At 54.5% G+C, this 16,167-nt stretch overlaps 1 protein-coding gene and 1 pseudogene across 2 annotated transcripts in view; one reads left to right on the top strand and one right to left on the bottom strand.

The window, feature by feature from the left end:
* Positions 1–227: 227 nt before the first annotated feature.
* On the bottom strand, positions 228–10,827 carry LOC309964592 (RNA transcription, translation and transport factor protein-like; annotated as a pseudogene). Its single transcript has 2 exons — positions 10,643–10,827; positions 228–895 (listed from the first exon to the last, which is right to left on the bottom strand). The product of its transcript is annotated as an RNA transcription, translation and transport factor protein-like (transcript).
* Positions 10,828–13,821: 2,994 nt separating this feature from the next.
* The window catches only part of WNK2 (WNK lysine deficient protein kinase 2), a gene marked incomplete at its 3' end in the record, with an annotated part of 156,928 nt that continues 154,582 nt past the window's right edge, over positions 13,822–16,167 (top strand). Inside the window, exons 1-2 of the mRNA XM_082842583.1 lie at positions 13,822–13,929; positions 14,492–15,171. Of these exons, the coding sequence (XP_082698709.1) occupies positions 14,494–15,171 (678 nt within the window). The 5' untranslated portion in view covers positions 13,822–13,929; positions 14,492–14,493. The remainder of the gene's footprint in view (positions 13,930–14,491; positions 15,172–16,167) is intronic.

The following is a 16,167-nucleotide window of genomic DNA, read 5'->3' as shown; positions in this document are numbered from 1 at the left end:
TGTTTGTCAAGGTCTGGGGGGCCTGGAGTGGTGAGTGATTGCCTGATGGGTACAGGATCTATTTTTTGTTTTCCACTTTCCTAAACTTTATTAAAGAAAAGGCAATGATGGTAGCTCTCTAGAACATAGTCAAATTTCTGGGATTCTTCCATTGAAAATGGGGTATTTGATTTCCAAATATATGCCAGAGAGTACGAGGTAAAGGGGAAGCTAAAGTTCTAAAATGTTCATCTTCCAACTTTCTCCAGTCTGTGGTCTGTCTTTGGATCAGCAGTAATCACCTGAACAGCCACTCTGGCTGCATTAATTTTTGTCTGCAGCTCTCTGAGCTCTTCTATATGCAGCAAGTGCAGAATTTGACCAGCTTCATTAAGGACCACGTCTCTTGTGTCAAAACCAAGAATATACTTGTCTAAACCAACAGGCAAGCCCTCTTCTGCTGGGTTTGTGCTAGCAGCTACATCCCGTGTCAGGGTTCCTGGACCAAAATGCGAATTGCCTGAAGCACTGCCAGGTAACCACCATGAGCTGACTCTGAAGGTTAGCCTGGACCATGACACCAGCCCTAAAATTAGGATTATTTACATCCAAGTTGATCACGGGCTCTGCATTTTTAGTTGCATTGTCAGCACTTTGTGCATTATCAGGTACCCAGTCCTTGTATTTTTCAGCGTTATCTCCATATTCAAGACTAACAGCTAAACCAAGAAGCCAGTCAATTGCTTCTTGTCCATCTTGAATCTTGAAAGAACAGTTGACATCTCTGAGATACTTTTCAAAGAACTTGGGCTGGTCACTGCTGTGGGTGTTTCTTAGCTTACCTCTGTCTTCAGTCTTGTAGTATCTCCTTTTCTGGTCTTCAGTGCAAACATCGTTTCTAAGTTTTGTTTCATCTCTTCAGTAGAAGAGGTAGGTGGTGGTAGTTGAAGGCCATCGTGCTCCCTGCTTCAGTCGGGAGGGCGGGGTATCCTTTGGGGGTGACGAGAACATTCTGGATTAGTGGTGATGGTTGCATAAGTCCGTGAATGTGCTAACAACCACTGAATTGTACACTTTAAAAGGGGAATTTTATGGCATATAAGTGATGTCTCAATTAAAAAAAGACTTTCTTGCTCAGTGTGATATGTGGTGGCGGAGGGTTGGTCATGTCCTTGCAACTCTGGCCCCCCAACCCAGGGCATTCTTAAACGTTTCTGCCCAGTTTCCACATATTTCCAGCTTGCTGTCAAATTCATGTCCTCATTCATTTCGCACTGTGATTCTTTCTCTGGGGCTAGGTCGGGGGATGTGATGGAAAACTGCAATGTGGCAGACAGGAGCACAGCTGGGGACCTGGCTATGTAGGTGGGATGGGGATATTCACTGTTTCTGGGACCCTGCTTGTCTGTCCCAGGGCAGTTACAGCACAGGAACATCAGGTCTGCAGTAAGTCTGGGCATCTTGAAGGCCGTGTGCTCCCATCCTGGAGAGATGCCAGCAGGGCTGGCTGTCACCCCTCAGGTCCTGGGGAGGGGCTTCCTGTATCAGCTGGGGGCTGGACCAGATGATGTTGATTTTCTCTGTCATGCACAACATGCGTGCATTCAAAAAATATCTCCAGAGGTACACACCGTACCTCAGAGTAGATTAATTTATTCAACTAAATAACAAATAAACACTGTTTTATAATTGGCCCTGTGACTGAACTGCTGATCCGCAGTGAGTTTAGGGTGAAGTCAGATGGAAGCAGCACCTCCCCACCCTGAGGAGCCCAGCACAGCGGGGTGTATATCACGAGCTGACCATGACTGGGCACTGAGCACCACGATGTGCTTCTTAAAGTGCACAGACGAGAAAAATGCCAGAACAGTGCCGGGTCTGGGAGCTCCAGGTGCTGGGAATCCAGGATAAGCTATCTTCCCCTCTATTATTATAGTTTCCATCCTGCAGGTCAACAAGGAGAGCTCAGAGAGGTCAGTGAACCTGTCCAGGGTTTCACAGCTGACCATACGGGGGCAACTTCCTAGTTTATCCTTAACAGATCGTGATCCTGTCTTTTTGCCTATTCATCTTTCCTCTCTTCCCTCCCTCCTTCCTTCCACCTTCTCCCTTCCCTCTTTCTCTGTGTCCCTCCCTCCCTCCCTCCTTCCCTTCTTTCCATCCTCTAATCCTTTGAGCAGAGACTACCACATTCATTCACTCATCTGCCCGTCCTCACCTTGCAAGTGGGGAAACCGAGGCTGGAGAAGGGTGCCACCACCCGCTCAAGACCGCTGCGCCTCCTGGCTGCCTCCACCTGTGGCTACAGGGCCTCGCGCCATTTGTGTTAAATTCTTGTGGAAGAAGATGAGGGTGCAAGGCTGCAGGCTCGGTGCTCCCAGGGAAACCATTCACCTCCCAGCCCCCCTCCACAGGGAACCTGCAGAGTCGGCGATGAACATAGACACTGCTTGGATCAGGTGGGAATTGGTCTTTGAACCTCATCAGTGACTAGACTGTTCTGGGCTGGGTCCTGGACCCACTAGGAAAGACCTAGTGAGTGTTTGCTGAAGGAATGACTGAACACACTTTGAAACATGTGTGCCCATGAATAGTCTAGAGGGGACACAGCACAGCATGGTGGCTGTCAGGTTGGGAGTTGGGTTTATAGGTGAAGTCCCCTTCTCAGAACTTTCTCTGATAGCACACTGCTTCAGTCAAGACATAAGAGAAGAAGTAGCAGATGTTTATGGGGATGCAAGCACTTATCTCAAAGAAAATGCCTTAAATACTAGAAAAGGTGGGTGCGAGGTGATTCCCGAGGTGGGAGTGAGGGAGAGAGGCCCCATCTGTGAGAGAGTTCACAGGGCTGGCTCTGGCCTCCACGCTGCCAGTGGGAGGACCACGTGCAGACCCTGAAGAGTTGAGGTGTGGCCTCCCGTTTCAGCAGGGCAGGCTGGTGAAAGCCAAGGCCGACAGGCTTTGTTAGTTTCAGCTGAGTTTGGGGACCTGGGTGGGACCTTGGTGTGGACAGGGGTGCTGGAGCTAGCTGACTCCACGTCTAGGTATTTACCCCATGAGCTGCATTTCCACAGGTTATTCTGTTTTTGAAGAAGCAAAAGGGCGGAGTCACCAAAATGCCCGCAACAGGGCTTGGGAAGATAAACATGGCACATGGTGCAACAAAACGCCACGTGGCCGTCAACAGAGGAAGGTGAACTGGAAGTGATGGTCTTCAATGAGCGTGAATACAGCAAGGTCCACTCACCCATTGGCTGGGCTAGGTTCCCTGGGGAGGGCTGGGGGGAGTGGGACGGCCCCCCAGGACTGCCCACCATGAGAGCAGCTCCCCTGCTGGCATAGGCCCAAGGGAAGTGTGGGAACCCTCACTAGGATGTTCTGAGCAACCTTCCCCAAACAGCCCATCAGTGTCACCTGAGTGATGGAGTATAGGGCCATGGTCCTCCGTGCTGCAGGCACCTACACACCGACCACAGGCCTTGTGGACGCTCTCAGTGGAAGCAGCAACAGGACTTCTGGGCGTGACGCCCTGCTCCATGACATTGCAGACAGGGCGTTCAGACTCGAGCTAGGCTCCCTGGAACCTTGTGGTTTGGAAAGGCTCACCCGGTGCCTCTCCTGCCCTGCCCTTGCCCTGGCAAAGTCATATGCAAGGTTTGCAGGTGTTCATTTGGTAGCAAAACTACAGACAACAAAACAGCATCCAGGCTGTGATTACTGTGAAAGCAGGGTTGGGGCCACCTCTGGGGTGTCAGGACCCAGGAGGACAGAGTTCTGGCATCACCGCAGGTGTCACGTGAGTGTGTACTTTGTAGTGATTCTTCAGTCTGTTTAATGCATGTTTCTGGGTTTGTTTTGCATTTTGCAGTAGAAAGTGTTTACAATATAAATAGACAAACCAATGACCAGAATTTTGAGGAAAGTGAGGCAGCAGCGTGCCTGGCCTACCCTTTACCCCACTGGGCAAACCCAGGAGGGAAAGGGTCCATGTGTAGAAACTGCTCCTGAGGACACAGAACCCGGCACCTCCATGTGGAGGGAAACAGGCAGCGGGTGGAGTGTGAGAGACCTGCTGGGCTTCCGGAATGCTGAGTCCTATGCTGTATTCTTGTTGGAAAAGGTGGGATCAAAATGCTGCTGTGAATGGAGTCCCAAGCTGTTGCTCTCAAAGCAGGTGTTCACGCCCTGGCTTGCCCGGGCTGCAGGGAGGGAGGGACTGAGGAGGGGTTGGGTCACTCTGAAGAGAGCAGGATGCAGCCTCACGGAGACCCAGCTGAGGTGACGTGATGGATGTCCCTGCCTTTGCGAAGATCACCTCCTTCAGGCCAGGCTACCTTGGGACCCCGCGAGTGAATGCTGGTGCTGGTGCTTTGTGAATGGCCGGTCCCTGTGCACCCCTGGACCATGCTAGCCCCTCTCCAGGTGCCACCCTGAGAACACCCTGGACTCCAGTCAGCACTGCCCACAGTCATCGGTCCATGTGGTGTGGGGGATGCTGGCCTCTACCACCGGAGCCGGGCATGGGCTGCAGCCAGCCATGGGGACCACGGAGTGGGGGGTCTGGCTGGCAGGGACCAGGCATGGACTAATTGATCAATCCAGCAGCCCCTCACCCCAGCCATGGCACAGGCTGACAGTGGGCCCTGGGAGGGGAGACGCTGACCCAGCCCCGGCATAATCTGGGGGAGGATGGAGAGCTCAGGGGCGTGGTCCTTAGCTGCCTAGAGCTGCAGTGACCGATCCTCCTATGTTCTGGCCTAGGCTGCCTACTGGAAGCACTGCAGATGTCTGCTCTGTCATATTTATGGTGACATTGGGGGTTGGCAGATAGGAAACTGAGGCGCAAGAGGTGAACTTATTGCGGGGCACCCAGCCTAGGCATCTCTCCCTCAGGGTGGTATGGCCTACAGTGGCCCAGGGGCTGGACTTGAGTCCAGGCCACACTCCTGATGGCCACATACAGGCCTCTGTCTTGAGGCTAAAGGCCTTGCTCAGTGGGGAGCTCAGAAGAATGAGATGGGTCAGTTAGCACAGATTCATCTCCAACTGGCTCAGGGCCTGCTGGGAAGATGGAGGTACCAGCACCAGAAGGGCAGGGTCCCTGGGCTGGGACCTGAGTGTCTGTTACGGAGAAGCAGATGCTTTGATCAGGATGAGTTCAGGCAGGGCTGTGGGCCCCTCAGGGACCTCACCTCTCTGCGGAGGTGACTTCTGACCCTAAGGCTGACGGAAGAGACAGAGCCAGCCACTCAGAAGCTGAGCGAAGGTGTTCTGGGGGTCGGCAGGGCAGGGAGACGTCAGCCCCTATGAGGACAGCTCAAAGAAAAGAAAACTGGTCTGGACCCATGGGCAGAGGCTGAGCTCACGCATGATGGGAGACATGGAAATTAAAGCCTTGCTGGGATATGGCATTTCTCCTAATGCAAAAGTCAATTAACGTGCTTTGTGGGCATGTCTACATCACTGGTGGGAGTGTAAATTGGTACGACATCTCCTGAGAGCGATTTGACAAAATCTGACACAATTACAAATGCATAAACTTCTGACTCAGCAGCTGGTTCAGGGTTGGCCAAGCAGGTGAGTGCATGGTAGAGCTGTGGCTGCCAGAAAGACATAAAAGCAAAAAATGGAATTCACCCAAATAGAAATAACCACTGCTGATATCTGGTGTATTTTCTTTGAGATCATTCCTTTATTCGCTCTTTTAACAATTGTTCCTTGAGCTTCCAGGATCCACCAAGCTTTCTTGTGCCAGGAATCCAGTGTGGAGTGTATCAGTCCACATTTGCTGCAGTAACAAGTGATCATAAACCCTTTGGCCTAGGATAATGAAGGGTCACCCAGGCCTCCCCCTGGAATTTTGTCATTTCCAATCTTTTGGCATTTATAGTAACTCTAAGGTAAACCACTCTAGGTCTAAATCTTTGCTTTCCTCAGGGTAGATCCCAAAAGTGAATCAAAGTAAGAATAAGTGTGAGGCTTTTCCAAGCTGCTTTCCCGAAAGGTTGGGCCAACTGACTTGCTCACAGCTTGCCTGTCTGCATCGGGCCTTATTATTAAACCAGGACTGCTAATCTCCACGTGAAGATGCCTGTTTGTCTTGCCTTATGACAGTTCCTGGTGAGATGAAACTGTGGTTCTACACATTCCATGACTTTCTGTGCTTGTCTGAGCGTGACTTTCACTCTCTTTTCTTTTGGGAATTTGGATTTTTCCACTCATACTGAACCCATATTGACTCATATGAGTTTTTGCATATTAATGATAACTCCCCTTACCTTTTGTATCTGCTGTGAATCTTTTTCCTCAAGGAAATGCCTGCCTTTTGATCTTATTTCTTAATATTTTTAAATTTGGTCAGTTTTACTTTTCCTTTTCTTAAAAAGAAAGTTATTTATTTATTTGGTAATGCTGGGTTTTAGTTGTGGCAGGTGGGCTCCTTAGTTGTGGCTCATGGACTCCTTAGTTGTGGCACGTGGCCTCCTTAGTTGTGGCATATGAACTTTTAGTTGCAGCATGCATGTGGGATCTAGTTCCCTGACTAGGGATCAAATCCGGGCCCCCTGCATCGGGAGCACAGAGTCTTAACCACTGTGCCACCAGGGAAATCCCCTACCTTTCCTTTTTTTTTTTTACTTTTCCTTTTTAAATCCCCCCTCTCTCTTCCCTGCCCAGTCCCCTGTTGCTCTTGTGTCTGGAAGTTCCCCCCAACACACGCACACATCTGACGAATGTTCATGGAAAGCTCCCTCTAGCTGAGACGAAGCCTCTTTTGAACCTGGAGCCCTGGTTCTGTAGCCTGCTCACTGTATGCTCTTGCCCTTTTCATCACTGAGCCTCGGTTTCTCCTCCTGTTAAAAGACCTACTTTGCTCTTGCTGGTGTCTGCGCTGGCCTCCGCCCCTCAGCTTCAGAACCAAGGCACCCTGCCCCCCCACCCCCCCACCACCACTCACGTCCTCAGAGACACAGACCAGAAACATGTCAAGCCCCAACACAGCACATTATGCCCCACATCCTTATCCTGTGGGCTCTAGGGCTCAGCTCCTGCCTGGCTGTCCCTGTGATAATGATGCAGAGATCACCCCAGGCCCTGAGGCTGCCTGTAGTACCCCGCTGATGCCCTGTGGATGCCAGTCATATTTCAGGTCCTTATTCAAAGCAGAGTATGCTTCTGGTCATTGGTGCTCAATTATCTTGCAAAATGGCAATTCTGTCTCTAAGACCAATAAGTATTTATTAATTGAGGGGTCACTGCTGTGGGTTATTGATCAGTGACTTCATTCCTGGATGTGTAGTTCACATAAAACCTTTTAGAAAAACATGTTGCAGCCTGATGGCCCCAGCGGCTCTGACCTGCTTCTTTGGCAGGTGTGTGCGGAGCACTGAGCCCAGGAGGGCGGCATTAGTGTTTAATGAGCACCTACTGTTACCAGGTTGTCTTGGAGCCTCGCATTCTCCCTTGCGTGGCGTGATGAGGTGAGCCATTTAGCAGATGAGAAAACTGAGGCCACGAGGGTAGGAAGCATGCGTGGGGCTCCCTGGAGGTTGGTGCAGTTCTTCAAAGGGGAACCAAACCTGCTTCCCCAAGGTCAACGCCAGGGTGTAGGTGGGATGCTTCCCCTTATTTTGGAACAAGCCCTCCTCCCACGTGCAGTCCTTGGACCCATGGGAGACACGTGCCCAGTCTGGCACATCAGAACATCCCAGCCCTGTCTACAGGGGTGGTTCAGGGATGACCACGTGACCTGTCAGCTAAAGACATTCCGTTCTTGGGCTTTCTCTAGGGCTATGGAGGGAAAAGCTGGGAATTTCGACGTGGCGCTGCTGGTGGACATGCGTGCCTTCTCCAGGAAGGGTCAGACTGCATGAAGCCACCGCAGAAGGAAGCATAGCTGAAAGACAGGCAGTGCTTCCTCACGTGATGTGGCCATTTTCCACTGTGTGCACTGGGCCTGGCCCCCAGTAGGCTCGACAGGTGTTTGATGACATATTATGTCACCTGGGCACCTCTTCATTCTGAATGAACAGGCATCCCCAGGGGCAGGCATTGCAATTCGAGCCGGGTCTGCTGGAAAACCCCAAGTCAAGCAGGCTGAGTTTCCAGCCAGAGGAAAATGCCTCTTCTGCATCACATGGAAAATTGTGTGGCTCCCCTGGGAGCTGATGGGGGCTGATGGGGCCCACTGAGTGTAAAGTGGAAACTCTGGGTGGGAGAAACCCCTGGGAACCCCTGGGGTAGTCAGCTACCCCAGCTGGCAGGACAACCTGACTCGGCCACCGGTCAGAACCTGCCCTGGACAGTGGCGTGGCTCTGGTCTGAGGACCCCTGCCAAGCCACTGTGGCACCTGGCTCTCCATGCTCCTTCTCTCTGCTCTGTCTGTACGAGCCCACATGTCTGCCCCTCCACTGGCTAGCTCTGTGGTCCTGAGCAAATCACTAAGACCTCAAACCTCCATGTCCCCCTGTGGAAATGGGGATTGAATGGCTCTCTTGAATCGGGGCCATTCCTCTCTCCATGGCAGGTCCCACCAGCAAGGAGACAGGTGGCAAGGCAGGAGGTGGCCAGAGTCCAGGATGGCTATCATGTTTCAGTCCTACTGGGCTGCTGGACGCCTGGGGATTCCTTTAGCAATTCTTTCACAACCCCGGGAACTGGGTACCACTGCCACCTGGTGACTGAGGAAACTGGAGTTCAGAGAACTTAATTAATGAATTGAAGGTCATGGCCAACACGTGGTGCTAGACCCTTGCGGGATCAGTGTGCCCCTCTTTCCCAAAGACACAGGCCAGACATTAGGTGGAGTTGCCTCTTGTCCAAAGTGCAGAAAAATGCACAAAAGCAGAAGCATCCACTGCTAACATTTTGGTGTGTTCCCTTTCGGTTTTTCTCCTGTGCACTGTCACTTCAAATTATCTCCTGCCTCATTATAAAACTCCATGAAGCGCATTTAAATGGCTTCATCATATTTGACTACATAGGAATAACACAGTTTACTGAGCCATATTCCAATTGCCAAAAATTTACGTTATTCCTAATGCTTATTATAAACAACCCTTCAGTGAACATCTTTATGCACCACTATCTGCATAGCTGGTTACTTCACTTGTACACATTCCCCAAAACGGAATTACTGACTTAAAGGGTATAAACATTTTTTAGATTCTTGCTCCAACCGTGAACTGCTTTCCAGGAAGCCTGTGCCAATCTGCTCAGTGAATCCATTTGGGCAGCAGGATGAGACAGAGGCAGTGGATCCACGGTGAGCAAGGGCTGGCATGCACCACCAGGACCAAGAGGAGAACATAGCCCAGAATTTGGGGCCTCACTGGGATGTGGCTGCTCTGGTGGGCAGTGGATAGATGTGGTTGGGCCTGAGGTCAAGCTAGAATTGAAGGAGGGTCCTGACTCCTCGGCCTGCCCATTAAGACGGACCCCCTAAGAGGAAGGAGTTTAGAGTTGAGGAGAGAGCTGAGGCTGAGACTGGGTGGAAATCCATTCAATACCAGGGGTTAGATGCCAGGTGCTGGCAGGGCTGAGGGAGCACAATGGGGGCTCTGCTCCCGTTGAAACCCAGACTGCAGCGCACACTCTGGGTATGGACAGAAGGAAGCTTGGAGGGAAAGCCACCCCAGGGGATGCTCAGCCCCCCGGGGACTTGGAGTGTAGAGGGGGAAGCTGCTGCGCTCTGGCTGCTTCCTCAAAGGGGAGCAGAGCCGTGTGACTGGCTCTGGGGACTAAAAGAAGCCTGATGGAGAGCTCTTTCTACCCCTTCCCCAGTGGATGTGGATGGGAGACCCTTCCAGTCCGCTGCCACCAGCACCTCCTCTGGCAATGCCTCCCTGAAGTCGCTGGGGGCTGGGAGAGGTGGAGCACAGACTCCCAGCCCCAGTGCTATATGGGGTAGAGCTGAAGGTGGATTGGGTCATGGGCATGTGACAGCAGAGCCAGCAGAGCTCCAGGGGCCATGTGGACAGAGGTGCTAAGAGAGGATGAGAGAGAGCTGGCACGATGGAGAATGTGCCAGCTTGCCGAAGACCAGCCCCTGGAGCTAGCGAAAGTCGATGGGCAAGGACTGGCCACAAAGTCCTGAAAAGGCTGGATGGCAGCCGTTGCGGGCTGAGAGGCAGCTCACTGTGGGGTGTGGGTAAGTTGGCCTCGTTCACCTCTGGGCCCACTGCCTGCGGTCGACTAACTCAGGCAAGTCTCTTTGCCTCTTTGCTGCTTCCCATCTGATAACAGGGCCCTCTAGGACAGTGTGGGGCAAGACAAGAGAATTCCTGCAAAGACTTAGCTCAGCACTGGGGATCATCATCATTATTATTATTTCAGCAGCATGACTTACTTGAGGCCCCACCACCCGCTGGGCTCAGTGACCCACCCCCATTTTGGATGGTATCAGTTACTCAAGATCCCTAGGTCAAATTCCTGGGGCTTTAGGAGAGATGAAAACGTGGAAAATGACCTGTGTTTTCTTCTGCCTGTCTCCATATTTCGTGATCCATGCAGGTCTCTAGGGCCACTTGGCCCTTCTCTTTGCAGATCAACTTCAATCCTGCTCTGAGACACTAAAAGAGGGCTCACTTAGTGGGTCTCTGGGGGTGGACACTGACATCACCTCTTGTGAGCAACCAGAGGAAGTCACACCCCGTCTACTTCTACCGAGTGCTGAAGAGGCTGAGAATGAAGGGCAGGCTGTGACCAAGGATGACAGTCAGGGCGAACACAGTGCTCCAGCTCCCGAATTTACCGCAACTCCTGCAGAGGTCGAAGGCTGGTCTGAAGGTGTGCAGGTGCCCTCTGTGCCCACCTAGCAGTTCCGCACTGAGACTGATCTGCACCCCCATGGCTCAGGCCACTGAATGGGTAGGAATGACCACTGAGTGGTCTTAGCTGTTCTTCTTCAGACTTTTAACCAGAAAAGTTTAAAAGTTGTTTCTAAAAGTTGTGTCCATTAAAACAAAATTCCTGGGGGCCAGGAACTGAGTGCTGCAGTTTGGGAGCGGTTCCTGAGGGGAGCCTGAGTGTTGATAGCATCCCCCACACCTGGCAGCAGCCTCACTTCAGCAGGGTGATGGGTAGAGGATTTCAAACACCTGCACATTCCAGGACACCTGAGGGCTAAAGCTGCATTCTCTGGACTGAACCAGCTAGGATATGAACCTAGCATCTGGTGCGAGCCTGCCTGTGTAAAATTAAACGGTAACTTGCTGCATAGGAAAGAAAAGGTTTGAATCATTATTTGGTTATTATTATTTTTTAAAATAAGTTTATTTATTTAATTAATTTATTTTTTGGCTGCGTTGTGTCTTCGTTGCTGCACACAGGCTTTCTCTAGTTGTGGCGAGTGGGGGCTACTCTTCATTGCGGTGTGCGGGCTTCTCATTGCAGTGGCTTCTCTTGTTGCAGAGCATGGGCTCTAGGCATGTGGGCTTCAGTAGTTGTGTCACATCGGCTCCGTAGTTGTGTCTCACGGGCTCTAGAGCTCAGCCTCAGTAGTTGTGGCACACGGGCTTAGTTACTCCGTGGCATGTGGGATCTTCCTGGACCAGGGCTTGAAACCGTGTCCCTTGCCTTGGCAGGAGGATTCTTAACCACTGCACCACCAGGGAAGTCCCCATTATTTGGTTATTTGATGCAAGCCTTCTGAGTGTCTCCTGAGTGGACAGCTGCACATGGAAAGACATGTGCCTGCCACAGGAGGTGCCATGGGATCACACTTGGGTAACAACTTAAAAAAGTTTTTATTTCTACTTTTTCTATCTTAACTTTCTTTAATGAGTACTTGCTCTTAAAAAATCAATATGGCCACAAAAAGAAGTGAAGTACTGATACATGCTATAATGTGGACTAAGTGAAACATTATGCTGAATGAAAGAAGCCAGTCACAGAGGACTGTTGTATGATTCCATTTATATGTGATGCTAGGAATAAGCACATCTATAGAGTCGGAAAGTAGATTACTGCTAGCCTGGGGCTGAGAGAGGGGTAATGTGGAGTGACTGCTAATGGGCATGGGTTTCTTTTGAGGGTGATAAAAAATGTTCTGGAATTAGACAGTGGTGATGGTCATACAACTCTATGAATATACTAAAAACCACTGAATTGTACACAGAGTGAATTTTATGGTATCTAAATTATATCCCAATGAAGCTGTTATTTAAAAAATCAACACGTTTTCAAATTTTTACAGAGAACAGAGTAAAAGAAATGTCACATCATCTTATTATAAGAGAGGAAAAAAACTGTGTTATAGAACTTCTCGGCCCCCACTGGATGGGGAGACTTCCTCAAGTGGCCAGAGCCCCAGGGGCCCCATTATTTGCCCACCCAGTTGCAGGAGGTTCCAGGGCCTAAGAGCCCAAGCTTGCGAGGTCCATATACCCGCACTCCATCTGTCTGCCCCAGCACCCTTCCTTCAGTTCCCTGAGAAGCCTACTCTGCCCCCATCACCCCAGGACACCCCTGCTGCCCCCATCACCCCCAGATACCCCTGTTGGCTCCAACTCTGCTCTCCTGGCACAGTCCCCCCATTTGCCCCTGTCCCCTTATGGGACCTGGGTTCTCCACTGTTTCACCTGCCCTGGGGTGGGCCCCACATAGTCAAGTGAGGAGCCACCTCCCCATGTAGTAGCCTGTGGGGGGCACTCAGGGAGGTGGCCCGGCTGTACTGGGTCTGACCACTAGACTGACCCCTGAGCCCACTCAAAGGCACACCCATCCTCAAAAGTACCTCTTGACTGGGGCTCCCTGGGGGCAAGGCCAGACCCTGACCTTCCTACCAGTGGGCTTTGCTGGGGACTGACTGGAGCAGAGGCAGAGGGTAGGCCCTGTCTCCTTTCCTCCCTGCCTCTGTAAGCATTTGTCGAACACCAGCTGTGCACTGACCATTATGTCCATCTCATGGATGAGCAAACTGTGACCTAACTGCTTAGCTGTGTTCTCATGGGTTATGGGCCGGCAGAGAGAGTGAGCTCCCTGTCATGAGAGGTATGCAAACAGGGCTGCCCAAAACTACCTCTGTGGGCTCAGAGAGCACATAGTGCTGAGTCAAGGACAGGTCCTCTGTAGTCCCCCAGCACCTAGGTTGCCGCTGCAATGTGTGGGGATACTGCTGCCGTATTATGTACATCTGCCAGCTGTCGGTGGGCAGCAGTCTGCCGGTGATGACGTGAATTGCCAGTCATCTCCTCCATTACCAGGCAGGCATGATGCCCACTTGCCACGAGTATGTCCCAGGGAGAACGGTGGAAGCCAGACTGGCTTGCATGCGTCTGTCTGGAACATGCTTAGCTCCATCCCTTCTCAGTTTTCCCTTTGATAGGCCTAGGCACGTCATCATGGACAGGCTTGAAACGGATAGGCTTGCAACTCAGGGTGTCCTCCTGGACTGACCGAGTCTTGGAACTGGCAGCCTTTCCAGGTGGACAAACTAGGATGGCCAAGCCAGGTTTGCAGGGGGGGATAACAGACCATTCGCGGCCAGCAGCCGCATGGGGCATTCCAAAGATCCTCAGGGGCCAGCAGTACCCGCCGGAGGGGGAACATGAGGGCCGCAGTGGGCCTGCGCGGCCCCGGGGGCTGGCCCGCAGGTGGCCGCGCGCGCCGGAGGACAGGTGGGCGTGCCAGGCCCCGCCCCGCCGCTCCGGCCGGGGGCGGGCAGCCGAATGCCCCGCCCTCCTCGCGCGCAGGGTCTGAGCCGGTGCGGGAGCGCAGCCGCGCGGAGCAGAAGCAGCACCCGGGAGCGCGGCCCCGCAGCGGGCTGGCTGGAGGAAGTAGCGCGGCGATACGGCACCGAGCGTGACCCGGGTCTGGAGCGCAGACCCCGGCCCTGAGAGCGACCCCGGACCGAGCGCAGACCCCAGCCCCGAGCGCGGATCCTGGCCCTGAGCGCGGCCTCGCCCGCCCGGGCCGCCGAGCCGCGGGCATGGACGGCGCCCGTTCGCCCTGTGAGTGCCGAGCCCCCCGCCCGCCGCCTTTGTGTGCGCGCCGCGCCGCCGCATCCCCCTCCCCGCGCGCCCCTCCTGCGCCCCGGGCAGCGTCCTTTGTGGAGCCGCCGCCTGGCCACTACCTCCTTCTTCCCCAACCTCCTTCACCCCTCCGCGGCCCAGGGCACTCCCCCAGCCCGGGCCTCCCGGCCCCGTGTTAACCACCCCCACCTCCCAGGGACATCCCAGTAGGCCCCCTTCCCCGGGGCTGGGCAGGGCGCAGGTGCCCCTCTCCCCGGCCTTCCGGCCCCTTCTGCAGCCTCCCTCGTGTCCCCCGGGACAGCCCAGCAGGGCTCCTCTCCGGCCCAGGCCTGAGCAGGGCACGGCTCCCTCCCATCCAGCCCGGCCTCCTGGTCCGGTCTGCAGCCCCCCTTCCCCCGCCCGCCCCAGGGACAGCCCAGCAGGCTCCTCCGCGGCCGGGGCGGGCAGGCCGTGGGCCCTGGGGCGGCGCTGTCTCATCCCACGTCCCGGGCAGGTGCGGCGAGGCCCGCGCTCACACGGGCCTGTGTGTCCTTGCTCGCAGAGATGGACTACGATGGCGGCCGCCGAGACGCCCCCGGCGCACTGATGGAGGCGGGGCGCGGTGCGGGGCCCGCGGGCATGGCGGAGCCGGCGGCGGTGCCGCGGGCGCGGGCGGCGCGGCCCGGGCCCCAGCGCTTCCTGCGACGCAGCGTGGTGGATTCTGATCAGGAGGAGCCGCTGGGCCTGGAGGGGGCCGAGTCGCCGGGCGCGCAGCCCCCGCAGCCGCTGCAGCGAAGGGTGCTGCTATTCTGCAAGACGCGCCGCCTCATCGCCGAGCGCGCCCGCGGTCGCCCGGCAGTCCCCACTCCTGACGCGCCTGCCGCGCCGCTGGGCGACCTTGCCGACCCCGGCCCTGAGCCCGCGGGCACGCAGGAGCCTGGCCCGGACCCCGCGCCCTCGCCCGCGCCTGCCCCCGTGGGCGGTCCCCGAGAGGAGGAGGCGGCGGCGGCCGCGAGGAAGGAGGACGTGGGGGCTCTCGAGGCGAGGCCAGAGCTCGGGCGCGCACGCCGGGAGGAGCCCGAGGAGGAGGAGGACGACGAGGACGACCTCAAGGCTGTGGCCACCTCCCTGGACGGCCGCTTCCTCAAGTTCGACATTGAGCTTGGGCGCGGCTCCTTCAAGACGGTCTACAAGGGGCTGGACACGGAGACCTGGGTGGAGGTAGCCTGGTGCGAGTTGCAGGTGAGGGGCGAGATGGACGCAGGTGGTGGTGGGCGAGTGCGTTCTGGCATCGGGCCATGCCTGGCCTTAGCCACCCTTGGCAGCGGCCCTCTGTGTGTCACCCTCTGGGTGGGTGGTTGGTTGCGCTGGTGGTCTGTGTGGTGATGGCTGGGTGACGGAGGTCGGATCTCCCAGTGTGTGGTGTCTAAGTGTGGCACGATGTGGGCCCATGATGGAGACTGGGCACTTGGAGGGCGTGTCTTTCAGTGCCGATCAGTGCCGATCAGTGCCACTCCTTCTTCTGGGCTGTACTGACCCAGGCTGTCTGGATTGTCTGTGTCTGTGCAGAAGCAGTGTGTGGGCTGCAGGGCCCTGTGTCCAAGTGGTCACAGGGTGGTTTGGGGGACTCTCAGCTGCTCTTAAATGAGCACCTTACTGCGTCTTGCAGAGTGTGGATGCCCCAGTTGGGGATGTCTGAGGGGCTTTTCACCTGGGGTCTGTTTATGGTGAGGGATGGTGGGCCCTGGCGCCTCTGGGGCAAAGCGTGGAAGTGTTGTCACTATGTCCCGTTAGTTCACAAAATGGATATGTGAGAAGTCTTAAAACCCAGTCATGTAAAATGCAGGTGGGGTTTGGTTTTGTTTAGGTTTGGTTTTTGTGGATGCAAAGGGTCTGGACTTGCATTTTTCATAACCTTGCCCTCATGTTGGCTATGTCAGCCCCAGCCCTGGAAGATTATATAAACGGTAACTCAGGCTGTCCTGGGCCGGCCGTGGAAGCTGGGGCAGCACCTGTCACAGTGGGTGTTTATTGGCCCTCCCTTGTTTGGGGGAACAGCTGTCAGGCATGGGGCTGGACTCTGCGAGAGCTGGCCATGCAGATGTAAGCCTACCCCAGCGCCCTGGAAAGTTAGCTGGGCCTGCCAGTCCTGATGCAGGCCGCCTGCCACACTGCAGGCAGCCTGCCTTTTTGGCTCAGAAGTGGGATTTGGTTGCTTTGTCCTCTGGGCCCCTGCAG

This window comes from Leucopleurus acutus, assembly GCF_964270905.1.
Source record: "Leucopleurus acutus genome assembly, chromosome: 7".
In the NCBI taxonomy this organism is placed as follows: Eukaryota; Metazoa; Chordata; class Mammalia; order Artiodactyla; family Delphinidae; genus Leucopleurus; species Leucopleurus acutus.
The sequence above is the reverse complement of the archived record's forward strand: the minus strand, read 5'-3'. Positions and strand labels throughout refer to the sequence as shown.